This window comes from Setaria italica, chromosome III, assembly GCF_000263155.2.
Source record: "Setaria italica strain Yugu1 chromosome III, Setaria_italica_v2.0, whole genome shotgun sequence".
In the NCBI taxonomy this organism is placed as follows: Eukaryota; Viridiplantae; Streptophyta; class Magnoliopsida; order Poales; family Poaceae; genus Setaria; species Setaria italica.
In genome coordinates this window covers 47,398,713-47,424,157 of record NC_028452.1, presented here as the reverse complement: position 1 = coordinate 47,424,157, position 25,445 = coordinate 47,398,713, and the positions used below count along the sequence as shown (strand labels likewise).

Here is a 25,445-nt window from a genome sequence, read left to right as displayed (position 1 = left end):
TGTAGCAGTATATCTGTCTCAGTTGTGTGCTGGTTTAGGAAGGAATTGCAAAAAGAAAATGTTAAATTTTGAAGAATTCTTTCTACAAAAAACCCCTTTTCAGTTTTTTTTTTCAGTCTACAAAACGGTTCTGGGCGTTTCCTAACAATGGCCCATTGGGCCCCAGGCCGATGTTGTCCTCCATGGGCTGTGATCATTCTCGGCCCAGGAACTTATTGTTACGGATCGGACGTCATGTACATTTGCTTGTTGATCCAGCATGTCGGTCGTTCCTGTGCTCGTGGTCATCCTCGCCGCAGCTGCAGCATCACCACGCACGGCCGCCGCCGACGCCGACGCGACGCAGAACCTGCCTGCGGCGCAGGATTTCATCCGCTCCCGCTGCGACACCACATGCCGTGTCTAAGGCCGGAGGCCGCCGCGGAGTGCAGCAAGCTCCCTGCTCCCGTTCGCCGCGTCCATCAACGTACGGCAGCTACATCAGGGCCTCCCACACCGCCGCCACCATCATGGTCTCCGAGCTCAGGGCCTTGGCGAGCTCGGCCGCGCACGCCCGGAGTACAAGCTGGGCGGGTGCGCCCGGATGGCCGAGGAAGCCGTCGCCGGGGCCAAGGAGCCGCTGGCCAAGCTCAGGCGCCTCGAGCCCTCGACGCCGTAGGCGACGAGAGGATGGGCGAGTTCGATCTTCAAGCCGTGGGGGACTGGCTCCAAAGCGTGAAGAAGGGTTTCCAGCAGGAGTGCCATGATGGAGGACTCAAGAACATCAGGGATCCTACAAAGGAGATGCCCAGGGCTGGAGTGGTGAACTCCATATATGCTTCCGGTGCCCTCGTCAGCGGCTCCACGCCATATTCACTAAGTTTATGGCATCTCCCTATGATTGATTGGTTTATTATCTTTTTGTTTTCACCGCTGCCCATCCATCCATGATCATTAGTATTCATATATATGTGTGTGTTTAGTTAATTATATTATTTGTAATGCCCCTGTTACCTATTTTTATTTTTTTTAGCTATATATGCAGCCTGTGCACTCATTCAATAAAGCTATATATTATATGTATGTCTTTGAGTTAATTATTTGCAATGGCCCATTACATATTTTAATCTGTTGAGCTACTGTACGCATGCATTTCTGTGCCGGCTACAGAAAGAGCTGTCGCTGCCGGTTTTCGGTGAACCACCGTCGAATTTTTATATGATCCGTGAAAATTGGAGCCAGCGGTAATAATATACCATCACCGTCGATTTGTATTACGTAACAAACTATCGGTGAGGGGGGAGGGTGAAGGGGGAGGCGGACCTGAAATTTTTGAGTCCAGCCCTCTCTCCCCTCTCCCGCACCGCCTCCCTCTCTCCCTGCGCGTCTTATCCTCTCCCTCCCTCCCCGCGCCCCGCGCGTCTCCTCCTCCCTCTCTCTCTCCACCTTTCTCCCTGGCGGCTAGCGCTCCCCTCCGGCCTCCCTCGCCAGTCTCGGACTCCTTCCACTCTCCCCTCCCTCTTCAGTCTCGACCCTCCCTCGACCCTCTCCTCACTCCCGAATCTCGCCCCTTTGCTGCTCCTCCCCTCCCCCCTCCGCTCGCCCCTCACTCTCACAGAGCCACTCGAGACGGCAGCAAGGAGCTACGGCGAGGCAAGGTGCGGCGGCAACCGGTTTGGGGTGAGGTGGTGATGGCGGACATAGCAATCCGGCTGCGGGTGGCGAGATCCAAGCGGCATCACAGCATCCAGGCTTTGTCCCCCTGGTACGTCTCTCTATATGTATGTGTGAACGACGGCGACTGGCAGGGCTCATCGCGACAGCGCCCGGGCATGGTGTGGGGGCACGTCGCGATGGTGGAAGGGGGCGGAGTGTAGGGGCCAGGCGCAAGGGCGGCCGGCGAGCGTAGGGGCTAGGCGGCTGTTGGTTTTTCCTTTTTTTTTGAAAAGGGTATCACCGTTGGTTCTTGTCCGGCGGTGATACCAATCCCTATCACACCGCCGACCCTAATCTAATGGAACGCTAAACCGGCGGTGATGAACAGTTTGGGACCGGCGATGATACGAGGTTCTGTAGTAGCGAGTACTGTTTATTTATTTATTCTGAACAATTTTTTTTTTGTTTATTTCAGCATCCTGCTTGTTCACGCTTATCTGCCACTATTTAGAACGTACAGTATTTTCTTGGAAAGATATAGCATGCACGTACTGCAAAATACGAAAGGGACCCAATGGCCAGATCGAGCTAGCCATGCATGTTAGCCATGTTGATGCATGCGATAGCCAAAATAATTCTTTTTGCATGCTGCTAGGCAACACTAATAGAATATCCCTACGTCACCAATTTCCTGCCTTTGTGTTCTTTGCATCGCCACCGTCGCCAGACATACTGGTTCACTTTTATATATGGGCTCACAGCTCCCTACGGCCGGTGACCCAGTCCATGGCACCCTCGGCTACCCCCGCATCGTTCAGTTGGTCTTCTTCTCCTCCTCCGTCCCTCCACCTTTTACCCATCTCGCATCCCCATCAATTGCCCTCCACCCCTGTAACAATTGCTAAATCTTGCTCGTGTTCTGGTGCCATTTTACCATTTCTGTCATCAAGTGTGTTTTTATCCCTAACGCATGAACTTGCAGCCATTTCGTTTTCGGTAATTTCCAAGTGGTTGTCAGATCATTACTTGTATTATTGGAAAGATTTATGTTCTGGTATTTTTTGATGAAACAAGATTATTGATTTTCTTTTCTTATTCGATTAAATGTCATGTGTCTCGTACTATTACTGAAATCAGACCGGACCACCTCTCAGTCCATCACTAGTAGAGAAATGAGCCGTAGTTCCGATTGGGAAACCTTATAGATCTCGGTTTTTCCAACCGGAACTAATCATTCAGGACTAAATATCCCGACCTTCGGTTCCGGGTTCATCTTTAGTTCTGATTGGTAAGGGTTTTGCAAAAAAAAATATTAGAAATTCCCTAGAGCCACAGGTCATGCAATTCTCCGTACGAAATATGCGCGTGCGCGATGCGTGGCACGACCTCAGACCTTGCGCGTAGCTTCCTTACCATCTCACCTACACAGCACATCTGACTAACTAGGGGATGCAATCCTTTTGTAGTAACTTATGGGAACCCTTTAGTCCCGGTTTGTGTTACCAAACAGGACTAAAGCCTAGTCCTGGTTGGTAACACCAACCAGGATTAAAGGTGTCTCCACGAATTACGGAATTTAGACCTGGGACTAAAACATCTTTGATCCCGGATCAAAAATAACTGAGATTTTGTTGAGGATGGAACGTTGTTTTACTACTAATGCATTAAGGGTTCATCTTAAGATTACTAGATTTATTTGAGATCTGCCAATTCAGTCTCTCGGACGTGTTCATAGAAGGTAAAGTGTGAGTGCATACATAACGGTGAGCATGTATGTGTGTATGTAAAAGTCTACATTTGTAATATGTTTAGGAAAAAAAAAGGACCAGCCACCGTATATTGTAGTTGAGGATCAGTCGACTAGTGCAGCCTTTCGATAGTCTGATGTGTGCGTGATTCGTGCCGTTGGGCCATGTGTTCTCCGTGTAAAGTTGGGGGCATTTGAGCAGTCAGATTTTACTACAGATATTTTTACATATACGATGCTGTGAATGGAAATATAAAGCAAGTATATTGATTTCATCCAGTATTCCTTAGCCTAAAAAGTTTCCATGCTCAATTGTTCAGATCAAACCAAAGCTTTAACCAAGAAGGAAAATATCAAACGAACCATATTTCCATCCATTGATTCACATAAATATCCTGGAGTACGTCTAAATTCCATTTCAAAGGCTAAGCACCAATCTTACAATTCTGCTACACTAACAGAGCTGACCCTGAACCCTAGTGCCAAAAACACAATGCTTCTTACAATACGATGCAATCTAACCACAATTGCTGGCTACAAAACTTTTCAGAGTGCAGCAGCTGTTCCCAAGCTTGCTCTCCACATGCATTCCAAAAGTTTATGCGCGGAGAGCTCAGCTCCACAGAATATCATGCAATTTGGTCAGTCTCAATATATCTGTGCTTTGTAGATAAGGATCTTCAATGATCATGACGAGCCAACAGGAATCAGCTTGATGGCTACAGCTATGGGCATCCCTGCAAGACCCAGGAGCACGCTGGCAATCCACTGGTGCACCGTGAGAGGCCTCGTGTTGGCGAACTCGCCCAGGAATTGCACCATGATGAATTGGAAGATGACTGTGCTGGTGAGGACGGCCATGAAGACGTAGTTCTTCATCATGCCCTTGAGCACGTTGATTTTTTCCATCTCCCGAGAGCTTATCTCGTTGAACACCTGGAACAGCATATAGAAATCAGAATAGCAGAGAACACGCCTCAAAGAATGTTGATCTTATTTTCCTCAAAATTAATTGCACTCGCTATCAATCTCCTGCTCTGTTTTGTAGCTAAGTGTGTTAGGTCAATGAATGCTAGTTGGAGTTCTGACTGCCAATTTTTAACAGTAACAATAATATCGCATGACAAGCGAATGAAATTGACTTGGTGATATGCACAGAAAAGGTTGCGATGAATTTACTAATAATACAAAATGAGAAATGTAGAACTGCTAGCGCAAGCTAAGGTGCTGATGTCAACGGTGACATGGCTACTGAGAAGACAGATCACTAGTGGAAAGGAAGTGATTTGCAGCAGTAGTCATACCTGGCAGAAGACGAATGAGTTGAAAATTATTGTGTTTAGCACAACATCGGTATCAGAGCCTTCAAGCCCAAAAAAGTTTTTCCCTTGCGTCTGGAGGTACCACATAACGAAAAATTGGTAGAAAGACATTCCCAAAATGTTCCTCCACATTACATTTGTAATGAATTTCCCTGTCCTTCCTACAGGCTCTCTCTTCATCAGGTCATCGTTAGGTGGTTCCGTGGCCAGTGCAAGGGCGCCAAGGGTGTCCATGATCATGTTGACCCAAAGAAGCTGAACAGCTGTCAGTGGTGCATTTCCTGGCATTACAAGTACATATCATTAGGCAGAGACATCCGAACTCTGAAGTTAACAGAATAGTGGGGCCAGGATGGATACCTGTAAAGCAAGCTGAGGAAAAGTTAACCAATAGTGCCACAACATTGACGGTCAGTTGAAACTGCACAAACTTTTGAATATTGATGTAAACAGAGCGTCCCCACTTGGCAACAGTTACGATTGTAGAGAAGTTGTCATCCAGAATTATAACATCAGCACTCTCTTTTGCAACCTGAAAAGGCTTATATTAGGTCCACCTGGATGAAACGGATAAGACCAGCAGGATATGATATCAAAATAGCAACACCAAGGTCCAGCAAGGATGAATAAAATCCTACATGCATGTACCACATAAAGCAATAAAAGTATAAAACATGCCACCATGGCATATCTGCTAGTTAATGAATATGAATTATTTTATATGGTCTCTAACGATTAAGCATCCGCACCTCAGTCCCCGCAATGCCCATTGCAAGTCCAATATCTGCTTCATGCAATGCAGGAGCATCATTTGTGCCATCACCAGTAACAGCAACAACATCGTTGAATGTTGTGCGCAAATGCTTTACAAGTGTATGCTTGTCGAGTGGTGATGATCGGGCCATTACCTTTAACGCACAGAATCAGCAGTAGGTGAGACTTGTTGATATACTGTTAAAAGTTTTTGAAAGTCAATAAGAATTAAGATATCATGTAGACAGCAAACCTGGATTTTTGGAACCAGCTTAAGGAGTTCATCTAGGCTTTTCTCTCTGAATTCTGGTCCTTCAATAGCTATGCCATCTTCAGTAAGTATACCGCATTCACGAGCAATTGCCTTTGCTGTATTTATGTTATCTCCTGTGACCATTCTCACCATAATTCCAGCAGCCCGGCAAGTAGCAACAGACTCCCTCACACCTGGACGGACAGGATCTTTGATACCTACTATTCCAATGCATGTGTAGCCTTGTAATGGTATATGCTCCATGATGGAAAAACCTTCTTCCATTTCCCTATAAGCAAGGCACAACGTCCTAAGAGCTTCACCAGCAAAACTATCAATAACACCATTGAGCTTGTCAGCGGTTGCTTGATCCAGAGGATGAACACTACCTGTCTCATCTAGGAACTTATCACAGGCAGCCAAGACTATTTCTGAAGCACCTTTACAGTGTGCACGGTGTCCTCCTCCAGGAAGCTCAAGAATAACACCCATCCTCTTTTTTGTTGAATTAAAAGGTTCCACTTTCACAATCTTAGTTTCATCACGTTTTGCCTTAAAATCTCCACCTAGTGCCAATGCAAACTCCAATAAAGCAGTCTCTGTGGGGGTGCCCAGGATCTGATATTTCCCATCCTGGTTAAATACAACCTCGCCACCTGTATTGTTAAATATAGACTCCAGAAGAGTTTTGACAACAATCTCTGGGAGTTCAGAACATAACTTTGATGCGTTCTGAGAACCGTTAACTTCCTTGATATTTCCACAGATGCAGGCCTTAACAACAGTCATATGATTGGTTGTCAGCGTTCCTGTCTTGTCACTGCAGATGGTAGTAGCTGAGCCCATAGTTTCACAAGCAGCCAAGTTACGAACCAGTGCCTTGTCATTCATCATTTTCTTCATGGCAAAAGCAAGGCTCAGCGTGACTGCTAATGGCAAACCCTCAGGAACAGCAACAACAACAATGGTAACTGCAATAGCAAAATGCTCCAGCAACTCTAGTGCTTCATCTCCTGACCAGCTTAAAAGCAGCCCCTCATGGTATTTCTTGCTGAATAGCCCTTGGGAAAGGACAATGAAAGTTATAACAGCAAAAAATAGTCCAATCTGACCAATAATAGTCGCAACTCCATTAAGTTTGACCTGCAGTGGGGTTTCGTCATCCCCACCTTCACTTAGAGTGGCCATTAGTTTTCCCCATTGAGTGCGCATGCCAACTGTTGTGACTAGCATCTTGCAAGACCCATCTTGCACTTTGGTCCCTGACAAAAGAAAAGGATTATCTTCACTTACAGCAACAGGTTCGCTCTCACCAGTTAGACTAGATTCATTAATCAATAGAGAGAATCCTGAAATGAAGAGCCCATCTGCAGGGACCTGATCCCCAATTGCTAAATGGACAACATCTCCAGGAAGAAGATCATATATCGATAGCCTTTGCCTAAAGCCATTCCTTGTAACCTGTACTTGGATTTTCTTTTTCTCCTTGTCCAGGTCCTTGAACTGCAGTGACTGCCGATAGTCACTTGTTGCAGTCACAAACACAACCAAGAGGATACTGGCAACAATCCCAAGACCGTCATGAGCACCTTTTGGCCACCCTTCCATCGCAATGCCAACAACCAGCGATACGAACGCGCAGACAGCAAGAATTATAAGAGTGGTATCTTGAAGAGCTTCCCATACAAACACCCAGAAACTTCGGATCTCACTTTCCGTGAACTTGTTTATCCCATATATGTCCTGCCTGCGCTTAATGCTGTCCTCATCTGTACTTAGCCCGTCTGTTTTCGATGTCGCGAGTTTCTCCGCAATTCCATTAACTCCACCGTGGATGATGAGCTTTTTACTATCATGGCCCTCGACAATGGACCCGAGCTCGTCGGCACAGATCTGAAACCCCGCGGCCTTGACTTCCTCAGGGACAACATACTCGCTCCGAAGTGAGAGACCTGAACATTCAGCAACATGGTTTTAGGTATGCTGTGTTAGAAAAATAGAAGATCTGGAGTCAAAAAATTCCAAAAGTGTGACGAATCAAGGCAGCGTTGTCTGTTGGTTGGTACATAATTACCCTGTATAAACTGCAGCGCAGCCTTGGAGACCAACACGGCGACACGCAGCTTCTCCTGCAACACACAAGCAATGTGAGCTTGAGTATGCTCTTAAAAGCATTGCAGAACAGAAGCTATATCTATTATTATAGAAGAAGAAAAAAGGCAGCAAGGCCAACGCTGGCTCGGATCGCAAGCTTAACCGCCGAAATCATGAAACGGGAATTAGAGGGTGTAGTAGATAGTGATGGAAAGCTTTGATGAACAAAAGCTACTATGTAATAGCTTCCCATAAGGCCTCCTCCAATGGTTGCATATGAGCTAGCTCATAGAATATTTTCTCATATTTTAATAGGAGAGAGAAGAGCTATCTCTTGATCAAGAGATAGTCTCATACACGCACTTCAAGATTGCGTGGGGATGACGAGTGGGTCATTCATATTATGAGCTATGTGCTAAGAGCTAGATCATTGGAAGGGTTGTCTCCTAGAGTGCTTAGAGCTAGGTACTAGCTCATACCATTGGAGGAGGCCTAACATTCCAGTACCTGAACCTTGTAAGCTGGTAACCCCAGCAAACATACTTTGCTTTCACATAAAGCAGGGCCAATATGGTCTATTATCTATAAAAAAATCATGAAACGGGAGGGGGCAAAGCTATGTGTGTTGCTGCAGCGTTTAAGGGATTCGCTGACAAAGTTATGGAACACCGTTCGATGCTATGGTTCTAATCAAGTAAGAGTGGAGTTGATAGTAGCCAGCTGCAACAGCCTAGTGAAAATGTGCTGGTAATCAAAGCCAATTGGTGAAGCAAGGCCGGGATTTCCCGAACTGGCAGCACCAAAACAGAGCAAACTCAGAGAAGCTAAGGTATGTCGTTGCGGCACTGTGAAATGGGGCAAGAATCGACAACCGTCCCTTGTAGGTGAACAACAATCATCCTCTATTCCCAGTGGCCTTATGCTCCCCGCGGCTGATCCTGCAGCTGACTTGGTTTCAAAAGGTTAAGAAAAAAACACACCCAAAATGCTCGGCAACAGACGGCCTAAAAACAGTGCTAGTTTTCAGTTAGGAAAACCCCAATCCCCCATCCGTGCACGCCGGTGAATCACGGCCACGGCCACCATCCCGGCGGCGCTGCCGAGGCCACCGAATCCAGCACGGCGGCGAGCGGGCAGGCAGCAGCCCCAAGTCCAGATCCCGCCGGCGGAGCGCGGATCCCGGCGGAGGCCGGGGGAAGAGAGGGGAGGAAGGGAAGGGAAGGTGGGAGTGGGAACTGGGAAGGATCGGGAAGGGAGGGCGCACGTGGTTGGCGTGCTTGATGGCCTCCGCCTCGCCGCGCTTCTCGAGGTTGGCGGTGAAGCGGAACCGTCGCTTGGGGTTCTTGACGACGCTGCAGAGGCGGCGCCACCGGCGGAGCGCCTCCTCGGAGGAGTTCTTGGGCTGGACGCCCCCGAACCGCTCCTCCAGGTAGCTCTCCATCCCCCTCCCACGCACCGGCCCTCCCCTCCACTGCCAGGCAACTGCAACTGCAACTGCAGCTGCAGCCTGCTCCGGGTCCGGTCCTCCCTCGACCTCGGGGTCAGGTCAGCCGGTCGGACAAGCACCAATCAGGCGCGCGCGCGCGCGCGTGGGGTGTGTGGTCCGGTGGCGGTGGGGGGTGGCGGGGGTGACGGGGTCTTGGGCGCTGCTGTGCTGGTTCCCGCGAGCAGCGACCGCAGGGCAGGCGAGGAAGGAGCGGGGAAATTGGGGGGAGACGACGACACGAAGCGAGTGATGAAGTGAAGGCGAGGGCGACCAACAGCAGTGACGTCACTCGCGGCGAGCATCGCAGTCGCCGGTCGTTCCTAGTGCGTTGGGGTCAAAATGGAGCTTGCTTCATGGCCAAATTTGCATATATCGCCCTGTGTCTTTTTTTTGGGCTTTGAAAATTTCTATTTGTTTGTACTTGGTTTGGTTGAAAAATCTCGCCTCCCAACCACAAATCAATTCTAGAACCTATAAATATATAAAAATCAAAATGACCTTTGGAATGGAGAAAATTAAAAAAAAATAAACAACTTATAATTTGGGACGGATAAAGTACCCGTTGTAAATTTTGCATCTCAACTGCGATGGCAACGAGGGAAAACACGATACACCTATCACTGATCCTTTCTATTGAAGCACGTCCGTTTTTTCTAAGGGTGTTTTGCTAATAAACACCGGCAATTTTCTCGGATATTTTGGAGCCTCGAGCATGTCATTTTCCTTTTAGAAACAATGTCCGCGCACATATACCTACGTACACTCAACACACAACATCTCGAGATCTTTAAACTCGGTATAGAGGTTTTTACTGTTGATGATGGATTGTTGTATCACGGTATCAGTTTGGCGGGCAAAAGTAGAACCGACCACCAGCTCCACATGTCCCGTCTTTCCCTCGTGCTAACTTGTTGTCGGAACAGTGGTGTTCGAGCAGAAGTAGAATGAGAAAAGGAAACGGTAGAATTCAGGAGAGAATCGACATAAGAAGATAAGAAACTTTGACAACCCACCGCGCGCACCTATTCCGAAAGCCTTCACTTTCAAAACGAGAGTCTTTTTTTGAACGGAACGGCAAAAGCTTTGCCGTAACTTTTATTAGAAGAGAAAAAGGAAAAAAACAGGTAGCAGCCCCTAAACAACTAGCAACGATGAAAAATTCCGCGAGTCTTAAACTTTTGTGTTCCGTTTGAAGTTACCATCAGCGCATTTCTTTAAATTTGTGTATCAGAGAGAGGATCAGATGAGACGCTTAGTTTACCGAGAGAGAGCACCGAGGAGCTTTTAGTTAATTGCTTGATTTGATTGGCGAAGCAAATAACAAAAAAAAAGGAAGGCCCATCCGCGCGCGAGATCTGGATCGTTTGCCATGCCGTCTTTGCCGTCGCCACTCGTGGCTTCCTTAAACAAACGATAACTAATCCATGTCAACCTCTCCTTTTAACCATCTCTCTCTCTCTCTCTCCACTGCTGAAGCTAGGCCTGTCAGCAGTCGCATCGTACGCGGTTTTGGGGCACATGCCGGCCCATGTGAATCTCTCCACCAATGAGTGCTGCGCTTTTATCGTTCAACCAATCCAATTTTGTAGTACGACCAATCCACCATCGTTGGCTTTTCCCTGAAATTGTGCTGGTTTGCATATGCTGTCCGCCTTTCCTTCAAAACTCTAACCATAGAAAAGAAAATGTCTAGTCACTCGAGCATTTTTCTAATCGTATCGTCACTCGGTTTTCCTGGATAGCTCGAATGAGATCTGACTACTTGTTTTTAGCATTCAACCGCTTGCCACTCTTTCTGAGGGGGTGTTTGATTCTTTAGTCCCTTCTAAAATTTCTGTCACATCAAATATTTATATACTAATTAGGAGTATTAAATATAGACTAATTATAAAACCAATTGCACAGATGGAGACTAATTTGCGAGACGAATCTATTAAGTCTAATTAGTTCATGATTTGACAATGTGATGCTACAATAAATATGTACTAATGATGGATTAATTAGGCTTAATAGATTCGTCTCGCGAATTAGTCTCCATCTGTGCAATTGGTTTTGTAATTAGTCTATATTTAATACTCCTAATTAGTATCTAAACGTTCGATGTGATAGAAATTTTAGGAGGAACTAAAGAAACAAACACCCCCGAATCATACCTTCTTTCTCGCATCGTCCTTCCTTCTCTGCCCTAGAATGCTCGTCCATCATGTGATTCCCCTATCGGTCCAGCCTCACACATCTCAGCTCGTCTCCAACGACCTCCCGCTACCGGATCAACTCCATCCAACCGGCGATCATCTGCCTCTTATGGCCAGAGTTACTGTCACCTTGTGGCCTTGCTTACCAACCCGTGCCCGCTAACACCATTGTAAATGCAACCACCACTAAAATCATTGGAACCTGCTAAACCTAAACCCTAACCCCTCCCTAATAGAGAGCCCTTAGTATCACCCGAGACTTATTAGACGTAGGGATAACCTTAGCTATGGATTGGCGTCTGACACATATTAAGTAGAAAACAAAAGGTGAGTTTTGAAGCTTAGCCGGGGTAAGCTTTCTCCCTCCCACCTGAGAAAAATAGGGGAAACATTCAAGGTTCTAAACACATACTCCCTTTACCATGTAATATAAGGAATCCAAGCGTTTAAAATTTGTCCTCAAATATAATACATTATAGGTACATTTAGATGATTGCTCATTTAATTCTTTCCGGAATTGATAAGATAAGGGCTAAAAATAAGTTTCTTGTTATGATGTTATCTACAACTGCCATTAAAAAAGCAGACAACACAACTCCACACGTATAACTCAAGGGTGCATGCGTCTTTTGCTATTCCTACTAATATGTCCTAAAATATATAGAATACTTTATATTTTAAGATAGAGGGAGCAGCTAAGGTCGTTGCCTTTAGGGGCAAAGGCATGTTGATGCTTCTGTATTCCCGGGAATATCCAAGATTGTTAAGTAAAAATCAAGTATGGACGTGCTATATACATGTGTATATTTATGAATTGGAAGGTACTCAACAATTCTTGTTTCCCTAGTGTAAAATGAGCCTGATACATGCAACTTGAACCAACCAGTATCATTCGTGCTAAGATCTAATTCGTTGCACCCAAAAGTACCAACTGCCATAAACACAACGGATTGTTTTACCATGGCTAGCATCGCATCCCGCTCAGGCTCAGGCTCTCACCTCTTCCTCTTTGATTTATCCCAAAATCCATTCTCCTTTCTCAAATCCCTAGCACTGCCTGCAATTTCTCAACTTCACGCATCTTTAGACGAGTTGTAGCGCATTCGCACGCAGTGTTATCCCTAGGCAACATCATGGTGATGGACCAAATAGGGATGCACCTCCAACAAGCTGTGAAAGTGCATTAGTAAGGAGTGAAACCAAAGATACCAATTAAGCTCTTGTTCCATGTTGACCCCTCTAACCTTAACTTAGTAATTAATCAGCCCTGCATATCAATACGTGCATTGTAAGATGGATGTTCCTTAATTGCTAATTCTAGCCATGTTCCGGCAACAGCGACACACACGATGATATACCAGGAACGAAGTTGGACAAAATGTTACAAAGGACAACTTCTACAGGGACCTACTTCAGGCGAACATATTTGCCTCTGAGCTTGGCTTGGATGGTATAATTTTTTTAGCTAGGAATACCCAACTCTGAGATGCTAGCTCCGCCATCGGTTGCCTTGCACTATAGCTTTCTCGAAGAGAATAATTCCAGTGCTCCACCTCCTTGAGCAAAAAGTTTCCCCGATTTTTACACGCCATGCTCATGGTCATGCCCAAGGCAAAAAGGTGGTCATCTATCTGTCGAAAAGGTGAGAGAAAAGCCTCACAGAAAGTACAAAAAGGATGAAAAAGGCCAACAAGGCAACAAAAGGTTTCGTTGATCATTGAGAGTTTGAGATTGACGGAAGATGGATGGAACCAACAGGGATGGGAAAAAGAGAGCCGGCTGGGTGGTATCTGACCTGGATCTTGCAATGCTAGCCTGAAACATGGATATATGTTGCAAACATGTGTGCATGTGGCCTGCAATGCATTCAGCAGTTCAAGCACACAACCAACAAAAAGGTTACATGTTTTTTTTAACAAACAAAAGGAAATATTCCGATGACACTTTCCATAGAATAATTCATATCCCTTACCCCGTCGATCACATGCAAGGACGTTGTAGCTGTTACGAAACTTGTTTTTGTCTGAATACAGATGATATGAAGATCTGAAGGATCTTCTCGCAGGAAAAAAGTTCCTTTTTTTTGTCAGACTAGACCACTAATACACGGTTCAGACTGAAGCTTGTGAAGTTGAAACGAGGAAATAACAGTCCAGGCTTCAGATGTCTGAATGACTCTGTTCTTCAGTTTCCGCTGCTTCGGTTTGCAGGTAGCCAGGTACAGCACATCTGGACCTCTGCATCATAGCTGAAACATGGCAGAATGTTACAATTACTACAACAACACCTGCACGTGGCGGCGCACGTCGGCACGTCGCCCAGATGCACGTGCATAACATGCGGGGCGCTGACACGGTGACACGCCCAGACAATCAGATCCCATCTCCAGTTTTTTCAACAGATACACGGTCACAGTTCAGAGCTGTACTGCTCTCCATCCATTGAACACAGATCAGAGGAATTCATCGCAGCAAAGACATCTCACTACAGCTACATAACATTAGTTCTTTGAATCTTTCCACGGACCAAAACCGACCCGATCTTTGCAATACACTCACAAAGACGGTCCATCTAGTCGGAATCTGAAGTTAGGTCCATCTCGGGGTAAAATGGCCGCAGCATCTTTGCCAGGTGCTCGCCCATGTCCTCGACCTCCTCCTTCCCAAAGCCCCATTCCCGGAGGATCTGGGAGCCCAGCGAGCCCCTGGCCATGCCAAGCCTCTGAAGACTCCCCGATCGCTTCTCGATGAAAGGCACTATGGCATTGCTTGATCTCAGACGTGCAGCCATCGGGACTGAGACGACGTCGAGTGAGCCCTTTGGTCGGGTTCCTTCTGGGTGATCGTTGCTGAGGATTTTCCCATGTTGGCCAATGCTGCTGCTGAAGATCGAGGGGAATGGGAGTGGGATTGGGAGGGGGCAGGGTGATACTGAGAGATGAGAGAACTTTGGTTTTGTCCCCCTGCCTTCCAAAGCTGAACACACAAAGTCCTTCACTTGTGATACTGAAGCCCTTTGCCCACCTGTCAACAAAATGTAGATCATTCTCGGAAAAAAAACAAAATGTAGATTAAACGATTTCACTTCGACATACAAAAGTTGGCCAAAAGTCTGCTAGTGAAGTACTCCCTCCGTCCCAAATTGTAGGTCGTTTTGGTTTTTCTAGGTTCATAGATATTTGTATGCACCTAAATATAGTGTATGTCTAGATGCATACAAACAACTACGAACCTAGAAAAGCGAAAACGACCTATAATTTGAAATGGAGGGAGTAATATTTTTCAAAAAGAAAATCTAACAGAGTATAAATAAAACTGATTGTAAGGAATAAGACCTGAATCCAGAGCTCCATGAAACACCAACGATTCAACAGCATAAGGATCTTCATCATCATCACTGATTTCAGGGGTCAAAGAGCGCAAGCTCCTCTGTATGTTCCTAAGATCTTTTCTATCTGGAAAACAGGAGCATGCAGTCAGCAATCAGAAACAGTTTTTCCATTCAAACTTGATCAAACAAGACATCTATTATGTACCTGTCAAAGAAGGGGCAGGCATTGCTATGTCCAGAGCAGTGACCATGTTCTGCCTACCTTGATCTGATAATATGTGCACAAGCTCACCAATATCAAGGTTACCAGATGAATGTGCTGAGTCTGAGGCTGGGCCCACATGTTGAAGCCTAAATGGAACAGATAGTGAATGTACTGCTGCAGCACAGATGGCACTAGAGTGGAAGTACTTCTCATCCTTTATAGAAAGCAAAGGTGACAAGTAACCTGCAAAAGCAAGGTTAAAAGGAAACTATTAGCTGCACATATATGAACAAGTCTTCACAATTACTGAAAACAATACTGTATAAATAACGGGATGGTAATAGGCATGCTAATAAAGCTGATTTACAAATGGAATGTGAATTACATTCACCAACACTAGGTGTATGTGAGTTAATTAAAGGTTACAACCATTGACTGTTTACTTGGCTCATGATCAATGAACAAGAAATTACCTATTTAGTAGAATTATAAAAATATGCAAATTTAGAAATGCTACATGGAAAAGGGATAAGAGAAACACATAATTGAACATGGAAATCTATGTGAAAGATTATAAGCAAATGGAAGCATACTTAGCGAAGGCAGTCCTATCGGTACCATCAGATTGCAAGAGGATGATAGTTTTGAAAATGACACAGCATCGTGCAAAGATCTTATGATGGTTTCACGTTGATTTCTGGAAGACCCATGGGAGACTGGGTCCCTCACACAATACAGCAATACAGGGGTATTGGTGTAATCATCAGCAATGCCCTCCAGATATTGTGCAGCTACACTGGAAAAGCCTCCTGAATCATCCACGATAAACTGGATACCCTGCAGTGAATCAAGATGAACAATTTAAATATCAATATCTCAAAAAAAAAAGGAAAATCGGAAGTTCTACGAAATTCACTAACTGCGTATGTGAAATATAGCCCATAGTATAAGACTAACTGTAGACATAGTGTTTATTGATAGTTTGCTGTAAAAAAGACAGGACCTGAATATGGTCACATTCTTCAACAAAGAACCTGATCCTCTCGTTCAACTCTTCCATTTGAGACCATTCTGAAACCACCTCCCTTGCAGTCCCATAGTTATCGAATTTGTCAAAGTCTGTCCATGATCCATACAACTCATACAAGCTCTGAGGGTGATACTGAACTTTCGAGTAATCAGTCCAAAATTTGACTCCATTCTCTAGACTTTCAATCAGATCCTTATCTTCAACACTTTTCTTGGCATTGTTTCGGTCATTGCTAGAGCTTGTGTTCTGTTCTTCTTCAGATAAACTTTGCAGAAACAGGTTCCGCTCATGAGGTTTTGCTACTGATTTCGTTACATTTCCAGACCTGCAATAATTGGGCTTGGCCCATTAGAAGATTCCATGACACCTGTCATATTGTGTTACAGACTTGTGCAACCCCATCACTCAATCATCAGTTTACATAAATCTTATAGCATGAATAGTACAAAAGCAATAGTTTCAACTACAGGAAACGATAAGCCAAAAGCTGGACTGGGCAATGTTCCAGGAAAAGAGTAAGCAGATAACAATTTTTCAGAGTGGCTGAATGAGGCTAATGCTGGCTAATTGTTCCTTCTGGACGCAATAATTTTCTACAATTTTATGAGCAGATGAATTTGTCTATCTAACAGGAATACAACCAGCTAGACATACACGCGCAAATCGTTACCCAGCAGCTGGTGCATTTGAAGCCCCATTGCACAAGCAACCCAAACAACACAAAATAAATTGTCTATTTATCTTTAGCTCATAAACACCATACATGAAGGACCGATGATGGATGATGGATTTAGCTAGAACATGGAAGTTTGAGGAAACAACAGAACTTGCCATGTGAGGACATTAGGCTGATCAGTAGCAGCACTACTGGAACCCAGAGTACCGGAGGAACTCAAAGAGCCAAGAGACCCTGCAAATATCATCAGAACATGATTTACATGACCGTAAACAAAATAACATGCCTGACCAGGAACAGAGTAATGAACACGCTTAAACCCATCAAGCTAGTAGCCCGGAATGAATTCAGCACGAACAGATGCAAAGTGAAAGAACAACATTGTCGGTCAATTACCTCGAGAACCGACTGACACCAGACGGGGGCAGTAGGTGGCCACACCCTGAAGAAATTGAGCAGCGTCAGTAAAGGAACACGAGAAGCGTGCTGACCACTAGTGACACAAGCGGGTGGGCGGGCGCTTCTACCTGGTGCGTCTCGCCGGCGCGGTACAGGACGTCCATGTCCAGCGCGGCGGTCCTGAAGACCGGGTCGGCGCCGGGGTCGTCGGCGAGCCCGAGCAGCTCATCCTGCGGAGAGCACAAGAAGGTGAGCACGGGAGCTCGCGCTCGAGCGCTGCAAGCGGGAGCAGAGGAAGCTGGGAAATCGCGAGGGGGGGGCGCGGGAGTTGAATCAAATCGATCACCTGGAAGTTCCAGAAGTGGGAGCCGACGAAGTTCGCGAAGCCGCCGACCTGCACCGTCACCACCTCCCTCATCCCTCTCCTCGTGCTCCCCCCCCCCCCCCCCCCCGGCGGAGGGCTCTGGATGCCCCGGAGTGGGTTAGGGTTTCTCGTGCTCACCGTGCCCCCTGACGTCGACGGCGGCGGTGTGCGGAGGCGGTGGGGCGTGGGGAGGAGTTGGCGGCGGCGGCGGCGGTTTCGACTGGTGGGAGAGGCCGAGAGGGACAACCGACGAGGCGTGGGGGGTGTGAGGATTGGCCGATCCAACGGCTGCTGATCACGATCGGACGGCTAGAAATTTGTGTGGTTTTAAACGCGGAGAGTCAGAATTGCTATTCCTTGACTGTTGACATGCAAACAGACGAAGCCCGTATTACAGTCAAATTAGCATTCTGAACATGCGAATTTTCAAAAGGGTCGTCCTTTGACGACATAGGGTCTGTTCGGCTGGGCTTATAAGCCAGTTGAAAAGCTGAAACGGCTGATTTGTTGTGAGAGAAAAACACTGTTCGGTGGTTGATAAGCCCGCTGATAAGCTGAAACGAACAGAACCATAGTCAGATTGGGCGGGTGACTAGCTGTTCTCTTAGGCATGATTACCGAGCTTAGGCTCTCTTTTGTATTTTGTTTGGACATTGCTCTTCTTCTTTACTAATATATGAACGGCAGAACTCCTGTGAGTTCTTTTTCAAACAAAAAATTAACAATATGAACGCGTGACTGTATATACTATCGAAATCATAGGGTACAAGTCGTGTGTAACATGACACAATCAATATGGTAAAACTTTGGCCGTAATTTTTGTTAAAGAAAACATAGGTTCTAAAAAAAAAGGGCCACGTGTTATCACGCCTGAACCAATTTTTGGCCGTAGTTTTTCCCGCCTGAAACAGGAACCGTACGGCCTGCACGGCGGATCACGAATCCGATCTCATCATTCCCATCAGGTACCACACCGCTGATCCGCATGAGATACGCAAGAACCAAATCGAGATCGATCGGCACAAGAACATCTCGAACCATTTCTTCAGTTAGTTCCCCGTTTTACAGCGTGAGAATCAAAAACACCACCAGGAGGGCAGGAACAGGATTATTAGAGGTAACCAGCCAATGAACAGTCTGACCGGATGAATGGATCTTCATCAGACTGCAAAAGAACAGGTGAGAATTGATGGACAGTTGCAGGTCAGGCGACATGGCCAGCAAAAACTCATCGCAGATGCGAAAAATCCATCGGTCTCGACGACGACGATGACAACCTGAAGATTGTACACTGTAATTTAACGACATCTCATATCTCACGCGATCCTACAAACAACACTCTGAACAATCACTCTCGCATCAGTTCATCAGCAAAAGAAAAAAAAGAATCCTCTCAACGACTGTACACAAAATTCCTCATCATCTGCGGTGTTGGTTGCCATCTGATGCATCATACGCATATGCTGGATCATCTTCTTCTTCTATACTGCTGCTGTTCCATGGATCAAATCAAAGATTTTCAAGACGAGGCCGCCTTGGTCCCGTGCTGCTGCTGCATCCCGAAGCTGTAGCTCTCGGACCTGCCGCCCTCCGCCTCGTCGCCGTCGCAGCTGTCCCCGGCGGTTGCTGACATGGCCCGGCTCGACACCGTCAGCTGCAGGGGCCCCTGCGGCGACCCCGACTGCGACGTGCTGTGCTGCGACGTCGTGTACTGCTGCTCCGGCGCGGCGGACGACCACAGGCCCGCCGCTGCCGCCGACGCCGCGTGGTGGTCGCCACCGCCGCCGTCCGACGACGACGCACGCCGCGTGTGCAGCCGGTACTTCTGCAGGTGGCTCTTCACCTCGTCGTTCGTGAGCCCGTCCACCTTCATCAGCTCCCTGATCTGCTTCGGCGTGGCCACTGCAACAACAACACCAATTCAGCACGGCAATTCAGGAACCGAAATGCTTTTAGCAATCGCACATGCAAAAGAAGCCTTGGCGATCCTCACCTTGCGCGCCGCCGAGCCGCTGGAGGGCCGCGACGAACCGGCGGTGGAGCTCCGGCGACCAGCACCTCCGGGCCTTCCTCTGCTGCTGCTGGTGCTGGCGCTGCGCCGCGCCGCCGCCGTCCGTGACGGCGCTGCTGGTGGCGCTCGGGGCAGCCGGGCAGGCGGCGTCGATCGCCGGGGACGAGAGGGTCAGCTCGGGGACCGGCACGGCCGTGGGCTTCTCCGCCGCGTCGTCCGGTGATCTCGCCAGCGTCGGCAGGCCGCTCAGCGGCATGAATGCGTCGGACACCTGGTGGTTTGGAATTGGCAACACGAGTGAGATGTCGTGTACAAAATTTCCTTTTTAAAAAAAAAATTGTGGATGCACATGTTCAGCTGTACATTAGGATCCTAACTTGGATGAACAAAAGAGAATAGATTAGGCTCTTCATGGCTGAGTATAAAATTTGTGAAGTTGAACTCATATTTGACAAACCCATTTTGGGGCTTCTGCTACTGTAATTTTTTCAAAGATTCTTTCCTTTTTCTACTTGCTGTACTACGCCTGTACCATAACAATTCACCTCTTTCTATTGAGCACGAAGATTCCTCTCTCTCTCTCTACAGTATCACATGTCCTCCACGTAGTTTTGCAATCTGGGTTGAACCAAACTGGCTCAAAGTGCCCGTGTTCTTTGTTCCAAGAACAGCACGGATGAACGACTACGAATTTACGCTCGAATTATGCGAGCAGATAGACAAAATCATGTTTCACAGAAAATAAACGAGCTGCCGCATCTCTCCCTCTGTTCCATTCCCCTACCTTATGCGCCGGCTTCGCGGCGGCGGCGGCGCCATTGTTGGTGGCGGTGCTGCTGCTGCTGCCGTCGTGGCCCCCGCCGCAGCTCCAGAGCTGCGCGGAGCTCATCCAGCTGCGCTTGTCGTTGGCGTCGGCCTCCGCCTTGACGGCTCCCCCCTCCGGCGCCGCCGCCTTCCTCTTCGCCGCCGGTGCTGGAGAGGTCGGCGCCGGCGCGAAGAGCTCCGGCGCCGGGGCCGGGGACGGGGCCAGGCGGCGGTGCTGCGCCAGCTCCTCCTTGAGCCACTCGATCACTGCGCGCACGCGACAAGCAGGAAGTGATGAGCAAGGCTGAAGCTGACGCTGAAGCTAAAGCTCCTGTTTTGTAATTGGCTTGGAGAGGATGAGATGAGAGGGACCGTACGTACCGTCGGCGACGAGGTGGACGCTGATGGGGAGCTCCCGTCGGAAGACCTCCATCTTGGCCTTCTCGGCCTCGAGGTTCCTCACGCAGTCCTCGAAGCGCGCGGCGCGGTCGGCGTCGGTGGCGCGCGACGCCGCCGCGCGCAGCGAGTCCGTGACCGCCCGCGCCGCCAGCGCGCGCAGGTGGTGGTGGTGGTGGTCCTCCTTCCGCGCCATCATCGCCGGTCGGTTCCGGGAGGAGGTGGGAATGGTGGCTGCTTGCGCGTTGTGGTCGGGGGAGCCGGCCGGTCAGTCGGTTTATACTACCGGAAGGAAGGAAGGAGAAGATCCTCCCCCCTGGGGGAGTGGGGGTTGGTTCTTCAGAGGGCAGAAGGGTCATTTGGCCGGAGCTGGAGGAAGATCTGTGGGGAAGCTAGGGGTAGGAAGGTAATTGCGTGGGTACTGGGAGGGGGCGAAAAGATGCCGCTGGATGGGGGCGGGTGCGTGGAGAGGAGATGCAGAGGCGTTTCGTCGCGTAACAGCCAAGAGGCGTCGAGCGACCGCTTCCCCTCTGCCGGCTGCGGTGCCCCGACTCCGGCCGGGAGGGGAATCTATCTCCTGCGGTCCCATCTTCTCTTACCATCCGGCCCCTCTGCGTTCCGATAATTCGGATCAGACCCTTTTCCTTCCCTCTTCAAGGTTTATGTTAAAAAAAAACTCGACATGCGAGGTTAAGACAGCTCCGAGCATTTTGCTATACAAGAGAAAATCTTCTCAGCAGATCGAGAAAAAACCTCCAAACACATTTTACTATACAAGAGGAAACCTTATCACACGGATCGAGAAAAAAACCTTCGAACGCATTTACCCCGCCCTTACACAGCGATATTGTAGCCTATTTGAGACGACCAACGACTGAGGTTGGACCTTAGACCTGTGCTTTGGCGTGGTGATAGAAGGTGATTTTTTTTAACCCAAGTCTGAAAATTCACTCCAACAAGGAGTCGAGCACAAGACCTGAGAAATGCTACTAGAGTCACCTAATCTCTTCTCTTACGTCTCGGCGTTCCCTTCATTTGCGTATCTTTTTGTCCGGCATGTTGGGTTGAAGACCCAAGGCTCTTGGATTGAGGACCCAAGGCTGAGACGAAGCGGTCGAGCATGTTGGGGGCTCGAACGGAGAGGAGTGATAGGAGATGGCGTTAAATGAGGTAGGGGAGGTAAGAAGACTAGCAAGTGGAACAACCATGGAAGAGACTCGTGCTACAATATAACACGTTGACAATCGATCAATAGCTAAATGGTACGAGGAAGTGGGAAGCGCAAATTGACATTCTAAATTCAGGAATACAGTTGTGGAACAAATATGTCGACGAACCATGCTTGGTAAAGAATAATCTATTCCTGCGAGATTTTTTTCACATCGGATTAGACTGTGCTGTTGTCTCAACATCCGTACTCTCTCCAACGGTCGTTTAATCAGGAATAATATATGCTGGTCTAGGCAAGTTTTGTGAGACCGGGACTACCATGTGATATTGCAAACCTTGGAGGTGGCGGAAGGAGTTTGGCTCCACGGCTCGAAGATTCCCTCGCCCTTTCCTTGTCGCCCTAGCCGTGAGGTCTCCGATCCACGCCCCTCCTCTATTCCACCAAGGAATTGTCCTGCTGCTGCTTCTACTTGGGCTGTGCGTGTGCGGGGTTGGTGAGGGGTAGGTGTCACTCGAGTCCCCTAGATAGAACCAGTATCTCCTAATTTTGCCAACAGCATTTTCTTTCAGGAACAAATTGCCAGCATCTTAGACATTCACTTAAAATCCCTGTAGAATTATCTTCGTGCTGCAGAAAAGTTGATGGATTATACTACCACCTTATCTGTTGCAAGAGAGATGGGGTTTTTTTTTTCGGTTTTGAAGATGTGGATCTTAATTGCGTATTATCCTACTCAACTGTGCTATCTAGTTCTAATTAATCCGACTGGGATTCACGAACTTTCCATAGAAGTGTGCTAAGACTTTTGATGTTGTTAACAATTTCACGCCTCACGCTTGGAATGTTGATCGGCACCGAAGCTTATCGAGAAAAGGGAGCACGTCAGCGTCGGAAGTATTAAATGAGGATGAGTCTGAGGTCAAATGTGAGAAGAGACCACATTCTAATTAATCTTAGGATGAGAATGTTTTATGATTTGCACTTGCCATGCCTTTCTATTGTTTCACTCCCCTTTTCCACTCGACAAACAAACCAGAACCCTTTTGAAAACATGCAAGAATCTTTCGTGGTTTTAACTGGGATACGAAATTGTTTCGTACTGAATTCCTAGCTAGGTTCTAATTTCTAATTAAACATCATGCCCTATTTCTGTACACTGACGCAGCTCTTCTATAACTCCGGGATTTTTCTAGCAAGTTTAGGCTCTAGCTTAAACTGCTAAACTCGTGTTATCGGTCTTGTTAGGTATATCCTGACATATGGTAGTTCCTTCAGCTTGAAATTATCAATCCATTTTGTTCTCAAACAAATTAAAGGACTGATTGCTACATTCTCTATGCACAAGTATGCGTCAAAATGGTACAGGATAGATTAGGGATAGCTTCATGTCATCATGCCATGAAAGTGAGAGCTTTCCTCTCCTACCATCTTCAACAAAGCTAATGCAATTCAAACATCAGACTCTGTCAAATATGATGAGAAGGGCTGTACGGCCTTGGTAAAAAAAAAAGCTATAATCACATAACATCAAGTACTCTGCGAAAAAAGTTAATAGCAGTTAATGTTGAATTACTCTTGCAAAGTACTCATGCAGTACTACTAATCAACAAGGTGCAATCATTTTGTCCATCACTAGACATGATAGTGAAGTCAAAGTCAGTGTGCAGAGATGGATCCATTCCATGTAAAATTGCCAAGTAAAAATACTGTCCTCCTGGATTTAACACAAGATAGTTCCTCCTCCCAACCAATGGGTTTCATCCATGTGGCAGTGCCTCAGGCATCTAATGAAAAGATTCCATCTGAAGGGGGCAGGGCTGCGGTGCGGAGGAATTATTGGCAAAGGGATAAGGATTCCATGTACTCGTGGGCCATAGTGGTGCGGGTCAGATGAGATCTCCATGGGATTTTGTTTTCGCCGTTGCTGAAAGGACACGGCAAGGAGAGACGGAGAGATTCTCCTCTCAAAGGGGCAACACGACAAGCCAACGTCACATTGCCCAAGCTACAAAGATTCTCCCCCTGTCATGCAGAGAGGGTTGGAAGATGAACCGCTCGAAAGATTCTAATGCTTAGAGCTTGATTTTTTTCTAAAAAAAATTAGCTGGTGATGATTTGTGAGTATCAATTCGATTTCCAGCTTATTGGGACCTAATCTTTGTGCTGCAACTTGTATTTTTTCTACAAATTATTTTAGTCAATAGATGTTTCATGTAGAAGTTAATTTTGGCAGACATCAATAGTGCAAAAAGGAAACAAATTAAAGCAAAGTGTGAAAATACCATCAGTTTCTAACCCTGAATAGAACCTATTGCTTTTCACCATCCCTACGTTCACAAGGGTCCTTGTCATTTATTGTGTGCCCTCATTCCATATGGGTTGAACTCCACAAGCACAAGTTAGAGTGTCATATTGTATTCCATTTTCCCCATTTGTGCAAAGTACCTAATACCCTCACTATCATTAGAAAAGAGGACGAGAACAATGCTCCCGTTATTCCCCAACCACAATACAAATTCAAAGCTAAAGACATTGCTGGAAACATCCATTTGCCGGTACAAAAAAAGGTCCAAGAATATTTTAAGGTAGCCCCACTTGATTTGTGGAATCCATCCCTGATCCTCCCATGATACAATATATACCATCATATCACAATTGCAAAAACCCTATATCATTGGCTGTTTATATTTTTGTTTCTTGCATGGCCTCCCCGTTTGGGAGGTATCCTTTCTTTTCCCTTTTCCCTGTCCTTTTCCCTGTCCTTGTTCGTCACGATGATCCGGTGATAAATGGATAATTAAAATTTAACGAGACATGAGATATGTTTTGGTTCTTCATATTTAAAAAAGGTTTTGCACTTCATATGTTCAGGAACTTACTTTTGACTATTGCTATATATCTAGCTCATAGCTACACTCAGTCCACAAACTACTAAGTAGGTCAAATTTGCATGTGTAATTTATGCCTACTTTTTTGAACGGGCCTTTTGGTTCCAGGGAAGAACGGCATACCAAAGACCAAACCTAACCCAAAAGCAAAGCAAAGCTGCAGCACCCGTTTGGAATGCTATGATTAGCCTTGGATCTGAGGAGATTCTGAGGTGCCCCACACATGCCTGCCTTTGGACGCAAGGATGGCATATCGAGAGATGCATGGGTCCTCGAAAGGTCAAGAGACCGTGTAGGGTAATAGCCATCGTGTTCGCATGCATTTTTTTTTTGTGCCCAACTGGGCACATGCATGTATTCTCCTTGGATTCTTTGCTCTTGCTCCAAGGAGTGTATCTTGCCGTACACACGAATCTATAAACTTTGTTGAACGAGAATATTACCATGGTTTTTTCTCTCCCTGTGTTATATTCTTTGATATTTTTTGTATTCTTGAAAAAAAAAGATAATATAACTTTCTTTGCTATGATAATAAAATCGACTACTTCCTTTTAATGACGTAGAATAGGTGGTACCGTGCCCATAATAACAATGAAATGATTAATTAATGGGATGCTTTCTGGTTGTAAGTGCTCTTTAAATACTTGGACATCCCAACAACATAACCTAAAGCACAATAAAATTTT

The 25,445-nt window shown here is 46.7% G+C and overlaps 3 protein-coding genes across 3 annotated transcripts; all 3 read right to left on the bottom strand.

The window, feature by feature from the left end:
• Positions 1-3,998: 3,998 nt before the first annotated feature.
• LOC101773894 (calcium-transporting ATPase 10, plasma membrane-type) lies at positions 3,999-9,516 on the bottom strand. The gene is made up of 7 exons (XM_004962971.4): positions 9,069-9,516; positions 7,785-7,839; positions 5,711-7,662; positions 5,454-5,612; positions 5,065-5,236; positions 4,687-4,985; positions 3,999-4,318 (listed from the first exon to the last, which is right to left on the bottom strand). Exons 1-7 carry the CDS (start codon positions 9,243-9,245, stop codon positions 4,070-4,072), a joined length of 3,063 nt encoding a protein of 1,020 aa, XP_004963028.1. The 5' UTR covers positions 9,246-9,516; the 3' UTR covers positions 3,999-4,069.
• A 3,921-nt stretch (positions 9,517-13,437) lies between these two features.
• On the bottom strand, positions 13,438-17,762 carry LOC101773476 (protein misato homolog 1). Its single transcript, XM_004962970.4, has 9 exons — positions 17,472-17,762; positions 17,254-17,355; positions 17,123-17,168; positions 16,882-16,960; positions 16,024-16,375; positions 15,614-15,857; positions 15,021-15,263; positions 14,820-14,939; positions 13,438-14,508 (listed from the first exon to the last, which is right to left on the bottom strand). Exons 1-9 carry the CDS (start codon positions 17,541-17,543, stop codon positions 14,057-14,059), a joined length of 1,710 nt encoding a protein of 569 aa, XP_004963027.1. The 5' UTR covers positions 17,544-17,762; the 3' UTR covers positions 13,438-14,056.
• Positions 17,763-18,681: 919 nt separating this feature from the next.
• Positions 18,682-21,007, bottom strand: LOC101773071 (transcription factor HHO3). The gene is made up of 4 exons (XM_004962969.3): positions 20,686-21,007; positions 20,285-20,571; positions 19,483-19,771; positions 18,682-19,391 (listed from the first exon to the last, which is right to left on the bottom strand). The coding sequence occupies exons 1-4, from the start codon at positions 20,897-20,899 to the stop codon at positions 19,009-19,011; spliced, it is 1,173 nt and encodes a 390-aa protein (XP_004963026.1). The 5' UTR covers positions 20,900-21,007; the 3' UTR covers positions 18,682-19,008.
• Positions 21,008-25,445: the final 4,438 nt, after the last annotated feature.